Source organism: Crinia signifera, chromosome 7 (genome assembly GCF_055691185.1).
Source record: "Crinia signifera chromosome 7, ASM5569118v1, whole genome shotgun sequence".
In the NCBI taxonomy this organism is placed as follows: Eukaryota; Metazoa; Chordata; class Amphibia; order Anura; family Myobatrachidae; genus Crinia; species Crinia signifera.
The window spans coordinates 182358386-182377508 of NC_139223.1; the positions used below are offsets into that span (position 1 = coordinate 182358386).

The window sequence follows — 19123 nt, forward strand, 5'->3', positions numbered from 1 at the left end:
TGAGCTATTAACTTTCTCATCCCCTTAGATCATGGGACAAAATGGAGAGCCACAGTAGTGAGGTGACGGACAGCTCCAAGCAATTCTACTATAGTATACCAATCGACATTGATTTACCTCTAGATCACAGAGTAAGTGCCTCCCAGCTAATTCATACAAGAGATGGTTCCACTGTTTGATGTTAAACACTAATCTCCTCACTTACAGGGTGTCAACAAATTCATTGCAGAAAACTTTAAGAAGAGAGAGTGCGTGATGTACACCCAAGATCCAAAGTCACAGTAAGTATCAGGCTGCAGGGCACAATTGTTACGGATGCCGCCTGGGCGCTGGGTGTAACTACCGGAGGCTGGAAGCTGGAGATCAGGCGTGAGCCATGGCCGTGACCGCTGTTTAGGACGGCCACGGCGAACCCTACACTCTCTCTGTTGAGCACCTCGGGCAGATGACAAACCCCTGCGAATGCTAGTCTTCCCCTGTTGCCGCCGCGTCTGAAGAAGCGAGTTATGCCCGCTCCAACCCCGATGCAGCTAGGTCTATGAGGGGACAAAGAGCTTGCAATCGTCAGGGTTGGCTCAAGAGGAATGACTAGCTAATGGGCCTATGCTGGTAATGACCCCTATCTGCCGGCACCAGGCCAAGGACAGGAATGCGACCCAGTCGCAGACACAAGAGAGAGCTGAGGGGAATCTCCACGGAAAAGTAACAAGGGCTGGAAGCGAATCCCTAAAACCAATAACCAGAATAAACAGGAACACCCTGCCTACCCCAAAGGACTAAGGAAGGGTAAATAGAACAGAAATAAGGAACTGGTAACCACCAGAGAGGGAGACAGGCTGGACCCACGGAGGGGTGGAGGCCCGTGCCCTCAAAATAAAACAAACAGGCTAGTAGCCAAAAAGATGGTAACACTGGCCGGCTGGCTGCCAGCAAATAAAGGTAAACACCAGGCTCCACTGGAGCACTTACATGACCTGGGACAGATGATGGAACCTGAGCTGTCAGCAGGGTCATGAAGGGACCAAGAGGCACAGACCTGGAACAGAGTCTGGGAGCTGATAACCAGGGCAGGCAGCAGGACTGTTAGAGAACCTTAGCAAGAGACTCCAAGGAACTGAAAACCACCGGGGACCAGAAACAGCTTAGCAGAGCTGCAAAGGATATATCCTGGGATCCAAACAGGAGACTGGAGCAAGGGACCAGGAAGCGTGGCTGAGAGCTGTCAGAAGTTCCCTGCACAGGAAGCAGGAACTAAACAGGAAGCGATCACTGGCAGAGTATTGCAGGAGAGCCTGCCCTATAAATGGCTCAGGTGATTAATTACACCTGAAGATCCATGGAGCTCCCAGGCTTGTGCTTAACGAGCTAATTACCTCACAGCCTTGTGAATAATTGCTCACAGAATATTAAGCTGATGTGGCACAGACCTGCCACTGGAGGCCACCAGTGAGTCAAATGCCAAACAAAACTGAATGAACCATTCAACCTGGTTCCTGACAACAATACTTACACACAGTGATACATAGTACTACAGGATGGAACCCGGAACTGCCCCTTGGTGCATTACATTCTGCACCCACTTTATAGCATGTACATCACAACTCTTTGTATATCATGGGGCCGATTCAGCCCCGTGTTTGATGGTAGGGGCGTTTCACACATGGCTAGCCGTTCTTTCCAGTAGGGGCAGAATGGGGGCAGACAGGGGCCGACAGCAGGGGAATGCTTAGCATTTTTTGGGCGTCCCCAAACAGACCCCAAAATTCCAGACATCCAAGAACAATGATCATCTGGATTTTGGAGAAGGGATGAACAAAAAACCAAACACAAGCCGAAACCACGGCTTGTCTCAGTGCCCCCCCTAGAGGGTGACCACAGGGCACAACCAGAAAGACAAACAAGATGATCCAGGGAAGCGGAAAAAGATTAATGCTTCTTCTTTTTCTTTTTCCTAGATTTTGATATAATCAGCAGTCTAAAGGTGCCCACAGACGCTACAATTGCCCTGTGCTATGCGTTTTTGTCTGTACAATGGTTCTATACAATTTTTCTTCCAGCTTGCGATGCAATGTGCACTTGGATGCATTCGATGCAATGTGATGAGCCCATGTTTGTAATGTTAAATTTCAGATGTAGTCTAAAAAGTACGTGCAGCACATACTTTTTTAGACATACAATATCGGGCTCCCGGGAACGTGCATCGCATCGCACAAGCCCATAAACACCATCCAATAATTGTACATAAGATGCAATTTGTGCATAAAAAGTACAAAACGCATTCGATAATTGTAGCGTCTGTGGGCACCTTTAGGCCCCACACATTATCAGATCTGATGGTACCTTCTATCAAATCACAGCTATGGGTTACTAAATCAGAAACAGAGTTGAAGTTTCGATCTGAGGAGATCCTGAGAGTCTTTTTAACAGATGGAATCTCAGAAAGGGAAGAAGGTCTTAATTGGCCATAGGCAGAACCTTTATTGGATTCCCCAGACTCAAAATTAAAGATACCAGATGTGTCCAAAAATTTTTTGGCAGGAGTCAGTGAGGCAAAACCAATAGCTAAACTCCTGGATTCCGGACCAAGTGATGAGGCAGAAGAATGAACAAACAGAGACTGTGAGTCTTCAGAAGCCAGGTCCTTAAGCCCCTGGCTTATGCTGGGCACCACGTTTCCAAGAGCTGGTGAAACCCCAACCTTCTTTTTGGGACTGAACTTCTTAATGTCACGGCAGGCGGGATTTGAGGACCCACCTCAGGGTCTTGCTCTGGTGGAGACTGGGCTGGAGGCCCCAGGAACTTGGCAGGCTGAATATAAGGTCTCTGCATATATCTTGGGCGGTGGGTTTAGCGGAGACTCCGAAGTGAGGGCGCAGAGTATAACTGCCCAGCGGTCTTCTCCAGTGACCCCCGCAAGGGAGATTGGTTTTCACTGCGTGGAAACGTCCTCCTCTCGGACCTCAGGACAGGAATTCTCTATGGGAACAACAACCTTGGGGATTAAGATTTCTGAAGCCTCCCGAGAAGCTGGCAAGACCGAAACGATCACCGGGTTTGCGGCCCTCAAGACCCTTGCTGAGGCTGTGGTCTTTGGGACCTCAGACGAGGATATGGCCACCCCTTCCGGGGACACAGCTTCTATGATACCACTTGAGGCTAGATGGACTGAGCCCCAACTCAGGGACCGGACTGACAGAGTCCCCTTCTGGGACCAGAGAGACAGAGTCACCTTCTGGGGCGAAACAGACTTTAGGGCCCCCACTCGGGGCTACGGCCTTTGGGCCCCCACTCGGGGCTACGACCTTTGGGCCCCCACTTGGGGCTACGGCCTTTGGGAGCCCACTCGGGGCTACGGCCTTTGGGACGAACACTTTTCGTACGGTTTTTAGAAAAACAGGAAGATCCCTTAGGATGGGATCATTAGCCTCCATGAGAGGTTTAACCAACTCTAAAGCTCTACCTCTAAAGCACGACAGAAGATAATGGACAGCAGAAGTAGGGGTTATTTTCATATTTGGTGTGGAATCCATCTGGGAGAGGAATTTACGAGCAATAGAGTGCAGCTGGGTCAAATCTCCGTCGAAGTATGGAGCGTCAGGAGTATTATTGGACTCGTCCGACGTGCCTTGGGCATAGAATTTGCTCAGCTGACCTCGAGCTACAGAGTTGCCCAATAAAGCCCCAAGCCCCACTCTCACTTGATGGACTCACGGCATCGGATTCGCCCATAGGAACCAGGATATTACGTATTATTCCTAGACCCACAGTCTCGGAGGCATCCCCGGGAATCTCAACTTCGGGGAGGATGTCACTACAGTCTATTGCCTGAGACTTCCTCTTTAGAGTCGTGTCCCTCCGGACCCTATTGGGAGCAATGGCCTCCACGACTTCCTGTGGGATTGTGCCCCTTAAGACCCTCTCAGAGATCACGGCTTCTAAGACCCCCTCTGGGGTTATGCCGCTTGAGACCCCCTCCGAGGGAACCACATGAGATTCCCCTACTGGATCTAGCAAGTCCAGCATTGAAAGAACATTGATCTCCCTGACTGGGATACTAGCAACCAACGTCTTTCTTTCCAGAATGCTAGCAGGAGGATTCCCCGTCCCTTTCAGATTCCGTGACATAACCAGGGGCGCCCTAGTCTTAGGACCCCAGTTGTAAGCCGGAGTGCTAAGTGCAGGGGATGTGAGGTCAGGCATCTCAGACTTAGTGGAGACAGGCACAGATGTAACCTTCTGATTCCACTTGGGTTGAGGAAAATACTTCCCAGCACCACCACCAGGGCTGCGTAATTCGCAATTAAGCAGGAAGTGGCCTGAACCCCCACAGTAGAGACATAATTTGAAGTTTCTACACCTTAACCGCTCCTCAGGTGAGAGCCTTGGTCGTGGAAAACTTCCATGTCCCCTCTGAACCGAAGTGTTACTGACTAACCCCTCTTTAGTCAGGGTTTCCTTAGGAGCTGATTGAGCCCCTAGAACCTCAGACAGGTCCAGGAAAATTTGGGTTAAAAGGTCTTGCAATTGCAGGAATGACTGCTGCAAACCCTTAACCTGCTCAGGTCTTAAGGCAGTAAATGCCGTATTTAAGACAATCAAGGAGGCTTGCAAGGCCTGCATCTTTAACTCCGTGCAGAAATAAGCAATCACACAAAACAGACAGACAGACCAGCTGGGTGAGCTCAAAAACCTGAAACGGACAATTACTGGAACTTAAGGGAGAAAAAAAAAAAACTTAATATGGGTAAATCTATAGGTCCAGTAATCAAGCACAACATCCAAAATACCATGAAACAAAATTGTATATATGCATGTATCCCTGTGACTACTGTGAACACATGCATATATCGGTATGGCCAGTGATAATGTTACGGATGCCGCCTGGCCGCTGGGTGTAACTACCGGAGGCTGGAAGCTGGAGATCAGGCGTGAGCCCGTGGCCATGACCGCTGTTTAGGACGGCCACGGCGAACCCTACACACTCTCTGTTGAGCACCTCGGGCAGATGACAAACCCCTGCGAATGCTAGTCTTCACCTGTTGCCGCCGCGTCCGAAGGAGCGAGTTATGCCCGCTCCAACCCCGATGCAGCTAGGTCTATGAGGGGACAAAGAGCTTGCAATCGTCAGGGTTGGCTCAAGAGGAATGACTAGCTAATGGGCCTATGCTGGTAATGACCCCTATCTGCCGGCACCAGGCCAAGGACAGGAATGCGACCCAGTCGCAGACACAAGAGAGAGCTGAGGGGAATCTCCACGGAAAAGTAACAAGGGCTGGAAGCGAATCCCTAAAACCAATAACCAGAATAAACAGGAACACCCTGCCTACCCCAAAGGACTAAGGAAGGGTAAATAGAACAGAAATAAGGAACTGGTAACCACCAGAGAGGGAGACAGGCTGGACCCATGGAGGGGTGGAGGCCTGTGCCCTCAAAATAAAACAAACAGGCTAGTAGCCAAAAAGATGGTAACACTGACCGACTGGCTGCCGGCAAATAAAGGTAAACACCAGGCTCCACTGGAGCACTTACGTGACCTGGGACAGATGATGGAACCTGAGCTGTCAGCAGGGTCACAAAGGGACCAAGAGGCATAGACCTGGAACAGAGTCTGGGAGCTGATAACCAGGGCGGGCAGCAGGACTGTTAGAGAACCTTAGCAAGAGACTCCAAAGAACTGAAAACCACACGGGACCAGAAACAGCTTGGCAGAGCTGCAAAGGATATATCCTGGGATCCAAACAGGAGACTGGAGCAAGGGACCAGGAAGCGTGGCTGAGAGCTGTCAAAAGTTCCCTGCACCGGAAGCAGGAACTAAACAGGAAGCTATCACTGGCAGAGTATTGCAGGAGAGCCTGCCCTATAAAGGGCTCAGGTGATTAATTACACCTGGAGATCCAGGGAGCTCCCAGACTTGTGCTTAACAAGCTAATTACCTCACAGCCTTGTGAATAATTGCTCACAGAATATTAAGCTGATGTGGCACAGACCTGCCACTGGAGGCCACCAGTGAGTCAAATGGCAAACAAAACTGAATGAACCATTCAACCTGTACTACAGGATGGAACCCTGAACTGCCACTTGGTGCATTACATTCTGCACCCACTTTATAGCATGTACCCCACAACTCTTTGTATATCATGGGGCCGATTCAGCCCCGTGTTTGATGGTGGGGGCGTTTCACACATGGCTAGCCGTTCTCTCCAGGAGGGGCAGAATGGGGGCAAACAGGGGCCGACAGCAGGGGAACGCTTAGCATTTTTTGGGCGTCCCCATAAAAACATTAGGTATTCCCCTGCACACGCAGTCGTGGAGATGCCTGCTCGGGGATGGGCGGCTGACGTCACATGACCTTTTCAGCAATCTGCGGCCGGAATAAAAGTCAGTTCGGACTGACTTTTATTACAGAAGGGGAGAGAAATCATTCCATGGTGCATCCATCTAATAATTTCTCTCCCATCTTGCCGCATGCGAGAGGATGTGTTGAAAACACAAAAAATATATGTTTTTTTTAAATAATAAAAGAGCCTTTTACTAACCTCATATAATGTCGGCATGCATGGCTTATACTTAACAAATGTGCCTAGCACTACCCAGTTCTTGGAGCTTGCCTACAGTATTTCAGTGGGTCTTTAGAAAAAAACGTCAATTCCCGGACCTGCCGGAACCGCTGTTCCACTGACCGGATGCACTGATGATCAGTGCTCAATCAGAGGATCAGGGATATTTAGCATTTTTAAAAGTACCATTTCCTCGATTCATGCCAGGCCCTGGTGGCTTCCCCTTAGGACAATACAGGCTGCTCCACAGCATCTCTACTGGTTAAAAGGTTAAATCTGGTCACCATTTAAGCCAAAAGTACTGTAGGTGCTGTGGGGCAGTGACGGTGCCATCAGGGGCGCCAACAGGTGTCAGGTAAGGGGAGGGGGTGTGTACAACTCAGTGACATGGTGCCAGCCCCATTTGTGTGCAGATTCATGACACACATGAGCGAGCCTGCATGGGGGCTGGTGGGCGCTGGAGAGTAGCAGGTGCAATCGAATGCCACCCCCCCCCCCCCACACACACACAAACCAAGGGGAGAGAGTAGTGACAGCTTCTGCAGCTACCTCTATCCCCAGTGCTGTTCACCGCAGCATATGTGCCAGACTGCTCTCTCTGTCCCTGCTGTCTACAGTGGGGGTGTTGCAACGAAACCCAGGACCCCCGGGCCCTTCAACAGGCCTGGAATTGGGTAAAGAGTACCTGCTACCCCCCTCACAGCACCACTGGGTGCTGCCGCATAGGCCCAGTGGGGTACCATTTGCACACCCATAGTTATAGCCCTGGTGATTGCTTCAGTTGTTTGGAAAATGAGAACTGAGGGTACACAAATGTATCTGAGGACATTCCAAAGGTATCCTAATGTATCATTTTATTCTTCTATGGTTTGCAGAAGGTTCCATACACAGCTATTCCTAAACACTTAAAATTGAATGTCAAGATAATTGGTGCTGTTGGATAATGCAGGTAGTATATGCTGACAATGTGTGTCCCTCTTATTGCAGGGACAGTATATGCAAGTGTGGATACACCAAGATCCAGCACATTGATGGAACACAGGACAACCAGAGTGATGAGTGGAACTATAGGAAGCACACAAAGGAACTGCCCACTAACGCATATGGGTACATTCGTTTTTTTTTGGAATTAGCAAAGGTAGGTTCTGCCAGTCGGTATAAATCAGACAGTGAATGCAGTATAATAACTAGGGCAATAAAAAAAAAGAAAGTAACTCATAGACATGCTCAGTCTTATGGTAAAGGGTGTGAGACCACTCATGCATTAGTGATGAGTGCAAGGGAAGGATCCTATGGATCCCTCTACAGTTGTCTTTGTTAATAGTTTCTAGGTCACAACTGCTAACACCATCTGGGGACAGCATTACCAGGGTCAGGCTTGTTGCTAAATTCAGCAAAAAAGCAGCTCCCATGGAGACCTCTGGGGCTGTTTTGTGAGTGGAAATAGAGGATTGCAGCAGATACTGTATTTCTGTTAACTACTGCTGTTCCGTTAATATAAATGATGAAATATTATTATTTGAAGGTACCCCACAAACAGTGTTTTGGGGGAGCTAATTGACAAATATTAATTGATAACTAGTAGGGGTGAGCACCCAGCCATTTTTCAGTTTTTATTTTTTTATTTTGGATCTGAATGTTCTTTGTGTTATAGATCTGTAATGGTTTTGCCAAATCCACCCTCGCAGATTTTGGTTTTGGACCTGGATTTAAAATAAAAAAATTATTAAATCATAAAAACAGCTAAAATAACAGAACATATTGGGAGTTTTTGTACCTACAGCATTATTAACCTCAACACATTAATTTCCACTCATTACAGACTATGCTGAACACCACATAGCTCACAATATTGTTTTTATCTAATTTAGACCAATGTGTTGCAGCAAGGTAGTTGGACCAAACTAAGTGACAGAAGTGGGTGGCACAAACAGCTGGCATATCTAGAAGTGGCACTGTAGCCGCAGAAAGAATATCAGTTTTATAAATGTTTTATGTTTTATGCCAAAAAATGCTACAAAGAGCACATCATGGCCTTAATTTAGATCTAATCGCAATACAAATTTGTTTGGAAAATGGGCAAAACCATGTGCACTGCAGGTGGGGCAGATGTAACATGTGCAGAGAGAGTTAGATTTGTGTGAGTCATTTTGTTTCTGTGCAGGGTAAATACTGGCTGCATTATTTTTACACTGCAATTTAGATTTCAGTTTCAACACACCCCACCCAAATTTAACTCTCTCTTCACATGTTACATCTACCCCACCTGCAGTGCACATGGTTTTGCCCATTTTCCAAACAAATTTGTACTGCGATTAGATCTGAATAAGGACCCATGTAAAGAAAATAGGCGCAAGATGGGATTGTCACCCTTATGTTGTATATATATTAAACAGCACATGCACAGTTTAACAAACCAGTAATTTTAGTGACAGGGACTGTCACTTGTGGCTGAAATGATTGGTTTGTTTGGACCCCTACAAAACAACCTGGCAATGGGCCATGCACAAACTGTCTCTACATAGGCAAGATGTCGTCATCATCATCAGCAGGACTGGTAATTGCTTTTCTAAATAAGTGAAATTTAGATGGGATTGGTACCAGGGACACAGTACATCAGTAAACTTTCTAAAACCAAAAGAAAGAGAAAAAGGTAGCGCTACTATATTTATTTATTTATTTACAGTTTCTTAGATAGCGCAGCAGATTCCATTAGTTTCTTATATAGCGCAGCAGGTTCCGTTACAGTTTCTTATATAGCGCAGCAGATTCCGTTACAGTGTCTTATATAGCGCAGCAGATTCCGTTACAGTTACTTATATAGCGCAGCAGATTCCGTTACAGTGTCTTATATAGCGCAGCAGATTCCGTTACAGTTTCTTATATAGCGCAGCAGGTTCCGTTACAGTTTCTTATATAGCGCAGCAGATTCTGTTGCGCTTTACAATAGTAGACAGTGAAAAACAAACTGGGTAACAACAGACAGACTTGGAGGTTAGAGGGCCCTGCTGCAGCTTGTAAGCTTTACAATCTATAGGGATATAGGAGGGAAACACAAGGACAGGCACCAGTAATAGCATAGCAGTCCCACCAAGTTACAAGTCCAGAAGGGAAGCTATATAATACATAAGTGCCTCAGAGGGTTATGCGTGTGATACTAAATATGATAGGCTTGCCTGAAGAGGTGAGTTTTCAGGGAACACTTGAAAGTTTGGAGGATAGTACCAATGAGCCTTCAATAAAAAAACATTTATTATACACTTGAGAAATAAAACATAGTTTAATTCAATACATAAAATGTCCAAGTCTACTTCACATACTGTATTGAAAAGTTTATGAGACTGTTTTATGCAAAATATGTGTATGTTTAATACATTTTGGCCCGTACAATCGAACATATGTTGGAGATGTATGGAGGAAAAAGGAGATTTGCTGCATGTCTTCTGGCCATGCAATAAATTAAAAGATCTTTGGCATGAAATTGAGTACTTAATTTGGCAAGTAATAGGTGTTAGGATAAATTTGACCCCCCAGATGGTATTACTTCATATATATAACAAGGAACTGAAACTAAAAGGTACATATATACTAAACCATATATATATTGCAGTTAAAACTGCAATAGCCCAAAATTGGAAACAGAATCAAGCACCAAATTTAAACTTAATAATAAGTTTAAAAAAATTATGCGTAAAGAATGGAAACATTAGATATATATGAAAGTAAGCTAGCTAAAAAATGGCATTTGTGGAAGCAATACGTCAAAAAGGAAGAAATACCACCTGGGGGATACAACAATAGATTCAAGATGGGGAATTGCACAAAAACCTTGAGATATAATAGCATCTAGATATGGGAACAACTGAGACTGGTTAATTACGGACCTGTAAATGTTAAATGTTTGTATGTAAGTGGAATGTTATATGTGAGATATAAGACATATATGTAAATGTCAACTATATCCAAATGTATGTAAGTTTTTTTTTTTAAATATAATAAAAAAGAAATAAAATAAAAGAAAGGTTAAAAAAAAAGAAATAAAACATACATGGGATATGCATATTACAAAAAAAAAATTATCAATAAGGGGCCACTGACATCTGCAATCAAATCACTGAATAATCATCTGTTCCTAGTATTATCGCCTGTAAGGAAAAGTTCCTAGGGATGTCACAGTCTTTGTTGATTTCTCTGATATGGGTATAATTACCAAACAATGAATTTTTTGCAATATGCATATCCCATTTATGTTTTATTTCTTAAGTGTATAATAAATGTTTTTTATTGAAGGCTCATTGGTATAGTACAACACTTTTGTTGGTAAGCTGCTCAATCAGAGGTGTGTCACTTAGGTGCCAAAAGGGAGGGGTAATTCTGGCTAGGAAAAAACATTTTGTATCCCAATTGCACACTGAGTGAAAAATAACTACATAATAATCATTGGTATAGTAGCGCTACCTTTTTCTCTTTCTTTTGCTATAACTCTTCTAAGGAGTTGCTCTCTCCTTACGGTAGCTGCTTGGCGAAAACATTCCACACCAGTGCCCATTTTTTCCGCTACCGAGGTAGCAGAATACACCCAACTTTCTAAAACCCACTGCATCAATGTCGGATACTGGATCCGCATCTAATACCAGCATAGTTGTTATGGTATCAGTAATTCGCTGTGCAACTGGATGACTGCTCTCATCAATTATCCTCCTTGCAAAGGATTGATAATCCTCGTCTGGATGCAATTCCACAGAATCATCCCCATTTTCAATGTCCGCATTCTATTCCCAGCACTTTCAGATGCAGGTGTGCAAATGGTGGAAGGAGCCTCCTCTTCCAGTACAGTATTGGAAAGGTCAGGCTTACATATGGTAACTGCATACACTCTTGGACTCTCCTTGGGATTTTTTAATATTACTGAACGCACAGTTGGTTCCTGTGCTTTAACAGGTTTCATTTTTTTGTAACTCTCCTACAGGGAGAAGAGCTACATCATCAATATGTGTGGCAGGACCCCGATGTATTATTCATACCAAAGGTAAGACACTTTAAAGTAAGAACATTAACCCTTTCAGGTCTAACGTCTAGTCAGGCTCAACAGCCCTAGCGCTAGTAGCAGATCCAATGGTGAGCCACTTTGAAATAAGAACATTAACATCATTCAACATTCAATATAGACCATTTTTTGAATAAAAAATTAATTACAATTAATTTAAACATTTAAACCAGACTGCTTGAATTGCAAAAAAAAAATGTGGCCTACAAAAAATAAAAACATAGCCAAGGCATATTGCCAAATTTGTTTCTCTTCAGCTAACTTTACTTGTTTTTTTCTTTGTTTATATTGTACTGTAAATTGATATTGCTTCTTTGACTTTACATGCCCTCTACTCCATTGGGCATTGGCCTTAGCAGATGAGGTGATGGACATGCAATGTAAGGACTAGTGGATGCAGCTTTAGCACTAGTATGTGGTTGCTGATCTCCTCTCAATTATTCATACTCTATTTCTATCAACAGGTGTGTGCTATACACACCACAATTTGTACCAAAAATGTACCACCAACAGCGTCACAGAACAATGCACCTAATTCAGACCTGATCGCACAGCACATTTGGGGCCTGATTCTGGTTGACTCGGTAAGCTGTGAAGCTTGCAGCTTACCAAGTCCCAGAGTGCCTGCCCCACTGAGCGCATCCACTTAACTATACCACAGCAGCCCATAGCTAATAGAAAACTTAGTGTGGCATACTAGTATCAATAATTCATTAAAGGGGTACTAGGACTTAGAAGGGCCGAGCGCAACACATCTTCAATTTATTTGTCCAAATTCCTGTACGGATCATAGTCACACCGTACCTAGTGTATGCAGCTTGCCCGCCCCAGATAAATCCCAGACAACTCAGTGCGCTGGGACAAACCCCCACAAAATAATTTGTAGCAAAACAAATTCGGTCTGGGGACTGATGGTTCGGGTCTGCGCATGTGTATCGGCGAATATACACATGTGCATACCCAGTTATAGGATATGACCACTATTTGGCGCACTGCTGCCTTTGGTCTGTACTATCCCGCAGTTATCACTATTTACAATACCAAACAACACAAAGATGGGAATTCCAGACTTCTAAGGCGCAAATGATCAGGATGGTATCTAGAACATCAGTGCTTCAATGGATCTTTTCGTGCTTTAGTGTTCTCTCCCAGTATGTTTCCAACGATATAGGAGGGAAATCAAAGGGAAACCAATACTTAGATACCGTTGAGTGTATTTATAGATGGTAGCTACCAATAGAGTGAGAAGGGAATATATAGATGGGCGTACCCCACTCACAGTATGTATAGCGGTGTATATTCACGTAGCGTTTTCTTTTCCTGCAGGTCAATCTTCTACACTATCCTCTTTGACTCCAAGTGTATATATATAAAATAAAAGATATAAACATAAATGTGTAGATTAGTTTTTTATGTCTTAGTGTTTATTACTTTCGACACCCGGTGAGGAAAATAGGAAGAATCTTTTTGTGAGCGTACCTCACTCACCCAATCAAAGGAGGAGGTACACATATAAAGGTTTCTTTCCTTTCAAGTGTCTAGAGGGACAGGTCGGAAAGAGCCCAGTGTATAATAGTTGTGTTTTAAACATCAATAGATGGGTGTACCCCACTCACGGTAAATCAGGTGATGTATGTGCTCGTAGCGTGTTCTTTTCCTTATATCTTCCACTTCTTTAGAGTGGCCAAAATTTGTCCATCAAATGTAAATATATAAAAAACGGGGAAAAACAAACAATGTGTAGACTCAAAGCAGGGCCAAAACTAGGGTTTCCGGCGCCGGGGCAAGGCAGTCATTTGGTCACCCCGCCCTACCTTCCCCTGACGGGGACCAAATGACCGCCTTGCCCCTGGCACCGGAGGCTGGACGACCCCCCCCCCCGATGCCAACATACCTGTGTGCAGCCAGCGGGGGTCCGGGGACAGCAAGCGGGGGTCAGGGGACAGTCAGGCGGGAAGCGCTGATGACTTTGAAAAGACTTGCCGGACGCTGATTGGCTGAATTCAGCCAATCAGCGTCCGGCAAGTCTTTTCAAAGTCATCAGCGCTTCCTGCCGCCAGGCAAATAGCGCTAGTAGGAGACGGAGTGAAAGTAAGCTGCCGCTACAGTGGCTACACCAGTCCCCGGAACCCCGGTGCCTGTCCCCGGATCCTGACCTCACAGCACCCCCCCCCCCCCTCCAGCGCCCGGTGCGCGTGACCCCCCAGCCCCCCTAGTTACGGTCCTGCTCAAAGAGCCGGTCCTGGTTTCATAAAATCACGGGGCTGAACAAATAGGGGTCCCCAGGATTTTATTAAACCAGCACAAGGCTCAAGGGCCGGTCCTGATTCCCAAAATACGGGGGACAAAATGAGTAGGGGTCCCCCCTATTTCAAGAACCATCACCGGGCCCAACCAGCCAGCAGGGTAATGCCACAGCACAGGGAGACTTTTTATACAAGTCCCCCCAGCCAAAGCATTCACCCCCTGACCGGTCAGCATGGGCAGGGGTCCTGGGGGAGTGGGGACCCCCCCAAAGAAGGGATGCCCCCCTCCAGAACTTACCTGCCCATGCTGAAGCCCGGGGATGTCCTCGATGCCCCTGGGCAGTGGGCATCGAACTGATAATTGTGTAAAAACATAGAGAAACTATTGTATACTGCTGTGGAACTATGAGTCCCAGAAAGCCTGCACCACATGCAGGGACTTGGAGAACCACAAGTCCCATCATGTGGGGCAATAAAGGGCCCGCTGGGACTTGTAGTCCCACGGTAGCACAAATAGTAAAATAAATACACTGTGTATTACTGTTATAACCTTTTTGCTTATAGACAGACGGTCCAGTTTGATATAGTCAGAAATATAGGATTAATATGAACGCATAGTGGTATTTAATGATATGTTAAAATACAGTAACAAGCACCAGTTAACTTTGCAGCAAGAGATTTCATGGCTAAAAATTTGTCAAGTGTATACACACTAACCAATCTAGAAATCATTTGATTGGTCCACCGGCTTCCTAAATAGCTCACAATGTTATAAAAACTTCTCCTATCATTCTTCTAACATCTTCTCTCATTCTGAGTTCACTCATCGGCTGCAATCCAAGGGCGAAGTGCCGACAGCATTAACTCACTAGAGCTGTCAGGATTTTGAGACACGGAGACTAGACACTGAACCTTCCTCTCTGCTGTATTAATACATGAGAGGAATTAGTAAGTGTTCGTGGCTAGTCTTGTAAAGACTCTCTTTCTCTCTATTTCTTTTTCATATAATATAGATCTCTTTGACCAGCAGAAGAAACTCATGCTTCATCCAATATAACATTTATACGATGCAGCACAGCAGGTCATCTGCCCCGAAATCTATATATTTTCCTACTTGGACTATCACTCTCGACTTTTATCCACAATCTTAAGCACCTATTCCTTGTTTGGCGTATACAATTTCCAATATTCCTGTACGGCAGAGTGTTCTATAACTTTTATGCTATATACTTGATACAGTATATTTAACACTTAGCTTATCAGACTGCAGGGACATCTCAACTTATAAAAGTGGTAAATTATTACCAATTATTGCTCTTATCTAATTAAATGTTTTTCGCTAACACCATTATCTTACCTAAAATACACACTACATGCTTCAGCAGAGTATATGAAGCAGTAGTGTAACAGGATTAACACTGTATGTTCTTCTATGTTATGTTTTGTATGTAATTTTATCTGATTTAAATAAAATGTTAAAAACTTTTTTGATTAAAACTAAAAAGCAGTGCCCCAGCCAAATAGAGTTTTTTTCTCTCTCTCTTACCTCTTGTAATCTGTCTGTCTCCCCTTCCTACTAGATTGTAAGCTCCTCCGAGCAGGGCCCTCTTCCCACCTGTTGTCAAAGCCCACTTCTCTTCACATTTCACTCACAGCTCTCTTATACTCAAACACTCAGTGACCATCTTCGTCCGTATACTCCTCTCCATCATTGGCCTCAAGCCTCTTATAGTATGTTGATTGAGTCCTCACTACTTATATTTAAGCTGTAATGTGTATTGAACTGTGGCGCTCTTTATTTGTACTGTGTTTTTGTCATTTATTCAATGTAATACTGTTTTGTCTCCCTGTATTGTTCCTTTGTATGGCGCTGCCAAACACTTGTGGCGCCTTATAAATAAAATTATAATCAGAATAATAATACTCTGGGGTAAGGCTCTGACAAAGCTTGTGCTGTTTTGTTATCAATATAACCTTTGGACATACCTTGCTGAAGTGTTGCTGTCAACTGTTCTGCAAAGCCGGGTGTTGGGTCAATGTCCAATTTCTGGTAGACCTGGGTATCCAGTAGCTCCCTGTAGGCTTCTTTTTTTTAATCCTGTAAATTCTGGATGACGATGCCGCCCCCCTTGTCAGCAGGGTGGATGGTAATGTCCTTGTAACTTGCTAATTGCGTTAATGCCCGACTCTGGTCTGCTGATAAATTGTGTCCTCCTGGATGTACGGGTTGATTATCATTTTCAATGTACTGTTGTAAGGTCTGGGTAAAGGCTCTTATGGGGGGTCAAAGGTAGACTTAATTTTGACTGGACAAGTGTCTTCAGTAGTAGCAATTGAATCTTTATTGTTAAAGTACTCTCTTAAGCGGAGTTGTCGGTTCAATCTGCAAATGTACACTTTTGAGGCCAGTTGATCAGGCATGTTGGTGGGTATAAAGTTGAGACCTTGTACAAAACACTGTATTCGTCAGCGGTAAAGGTTCTGTCAGATAAATTGTGGACAAAATTTGTCACTTTGAGTTTTTTTTTTTCCTTTGCCTTTGGTTCTGGCCTCCTCTGCGGGTTCTTCTAAAGGGACTGCCTGTTGATCCCTGGTTTTTACTGCTAAAGGGAGAGGATTATTTTGACCTCTGCGGTTTGAAGTTGGTGCGTCTGTGTCACTATTAGGTGCCACGCTGGACGATTCAGTTTCCAGAGGGAATCGTCTTGTGCATTTTGGACGTTGCTGGGATTTATAGTCACGTTTGTATGGGGAGGGGGGGGCTTGCTTCTGTGTCCACACCTAAACTCTGCCTTCTTCGTAATCTTGGTTGACTGTATTAAGCTTATTAGTCTTAAAGCGAATAAGATCAGTTTTGTTTTTTTCCACTTGCTGCGTAAGCTTGTTGAGTAGGATCAAGTCAAATGAGGCTTTGTTAAGTACCGCCACCCACCTCCGACAAAAGTCAGGGTTGTGTCGGACGATGGTTCGTGAGTTGCGGATCCTAAAACCCATTGGGATACGTTTGTCTCTGTAATAGTCAGAGAGCGTAATGCCGTGGAGCAAGTAGTCCACCTCGTGTTTCTTTAATCGTAGTAGTTGCTTGTATGAGAATTCAGCTGTACCCGCTGTTTCAGTAGCCATGAGTTTTTCTTTGAAGAGAATCCTATCGGCATCTTGCTGGGAGAAAGTGAGAGTTTCGCCCTCAGGAAGTGTTACATTTTTGAATCCTGTGTGTTCAGCCAGTATGGGTTCCATGATCTGGTACTATGTGATAAAGTGGTATGTCTGCACCCTCCTCTGCTCTGGGCCCAAAGGTGATGGAGATGTTGAGGTGCCTTAGCTGGATAATCGCTTGTGCAGGGGTTCCAAAGATACAGTGGTTGGATGCTCGGCACTCTGGTACTTCAGTTCTCTGTAGTAAGTTGCCGGGTGCCTTCCCCAGTTGAGTGAATATATGCAGGGTGTCGGGCGGCACTCTCGGACCTTAAGTTGTGTGAGGTATCAAGAAAAAGACCTCACAGCCAGGTAGTGATACAACATTTCGATGTTTAATCGTCTTCAGGTACAACCTGACACTTGAACAGACAGTGTTATTTATACATGCTGTGCCAACCTCGTGCTGAGAGACTGAGAAAGGTGGTGACGTCATCAATGGCAGACACTGCTGCCGAATGTGGCAATGATTTTTCTGCATCGTTAAATTAAAGAGCAATTTTACCTGCTATGGTGGTGAGTGCCCTCTCTGGCCTAAAAATTGCTATTATTGGAACTTTGTTTCCCTAGGGGAGCACCCCGAATTACAAAACTACTGGATTTGAGTGCGGATTTTCTGGAAAATATATATATATATATTATATATATATATATATATATATATATATATATATATATGGTACTTGTGGATTATCACGGCTCCCACGAATTGAGGGAGGGGGGCGGGGGTCCGTAAATCGTGTGAGGGGGTTCGGGGGGGCGTGAACCGCAGGAGGGGGAGGCCGCAAATCGCGGGAGCGGGGGGGTGTGTTTGACGTGAATAGCGAGAGGGGGGGCGAATCCCAGGAGGGCGGTTTGCGGGGGGCGTGAATCGCGGGAGGGGGGGTCCGCGAATAGTCTGAGGGGGCATGGGGGGCCGTGAATCGCGGGAGGGGGGTCGCGGGGGGTGCCGCGAATCGCGGGAGTGGGGTCGCAAATCACGGGAGGGGGGGTCATGGGGGGTGCCGCGAATGGTGGGAAGGGGGTCATGGGGGTGTGTGTGCCATGAATCGTGGGAAGGGTTTGCAGGGGGTGTTGTGAATCGCGCAAGGGGGGTGTCTGCAAATTGCGGGAGGGGGGCTTAAGGGGACCACGAATCACGGGAGGGGGAAGTCGCGAATCGTGGGAGGGGGTGTGGGGGTGCCGTGAATCGCAAGAGGGGGGGCGTGATTCGGGGGGTGGGGGCGCGGGAGGGGGCGCAAACCGCAGGAGGGGGGGGTCGCAAACCGCAGGAGGGGGGGGGGTGTCACGGGGTGTTTGTGTGTCGCCACAATTTGCGGGAGGGGGGCGCGGGGGGTGCAGCGAATCGCAGGAGGGGGGCTCCCTGAATCGCAGGAGGGGTGGTCCGCGAATAGCGAGAGGGGGGCGTGAATCGTGGGAGGGGGGTCGCGGGGGGGGGGTTGCCGCGACCATATGCAGGTATAATGCTGCCACCGGTGCCTTCCTCAGTACAACATATGACATATGCAACCCCCTTAGCAGGAGAAACAGCAGGTGGCACTCAGCGGGCTTTTAGTGAAACTAAACGGTGTCTTTTATTTAGATCGACGTTTCAAAGCCCCGTGGCTTTTTCCTCAGGTTGACAAACCAAAATACAAAAAGTAAAGTGCTTACCTATATAGGCATCAGTGAATGCAAGATACAGCCCATCAGAAAGCCATGCAGACAGTGGGGGCACCGGAGAGTGATGTCATGACACACAGCAGTGAGTCACCCAGGGAATTCTGGGGACTGTAGTCTGCTGTAAAAGAAATAGATAGAGAATAATGCATATAACAGCGCATAAATACAATATCATGCTCAGTCTCCGGACTCCAAGTTCCTCCACTATGTAGCAGGCTGCAAATGAAGGGTATAAAAAAAGGGATATAAACAGTGCAAAAAAATATATAAGGGAATGCCTATAAAGAGAAGCATTCCAGTTAAAGTGATAGTGCTCAAAATTTAAACGGTCTCACAGTTCTATGTTGCACATGATGCTAGGTATCCCAGCAAGTCCATAATATTGTCCAACGTAAAAGACTCTGAATAACTGTATT

The 19123-nt window shown here is 45.6% G+C and overlaps 1 protein-coding gene across 1 annotated transcript in view; it reads left to right on the forward strand.

Moving 5' to 3' along the window:
* Nucleotides 1-201: 201 nt before the first annotated feature.
* Nucleotides 202-19123, forward strand: part of LOC146021315 (transient receptor potential cation channel subfamily M member 8-like) — a gene marked incomplete at its 5' end in the record, with an annotated part of 560542 nt that continues 541620 nt past the window's right edge. The window contains 2 exons of the mRNA XM_083155109.1: nt 202-281; nt 7545-7695. Of these exons, the coding sequence (XP_083011235.1) occupies nt 202-281; nt 7545-7695 (231 nt within the window). The remainder of the gene's footprint in view (nt 282-7544; nt 7696-19123) is intronic.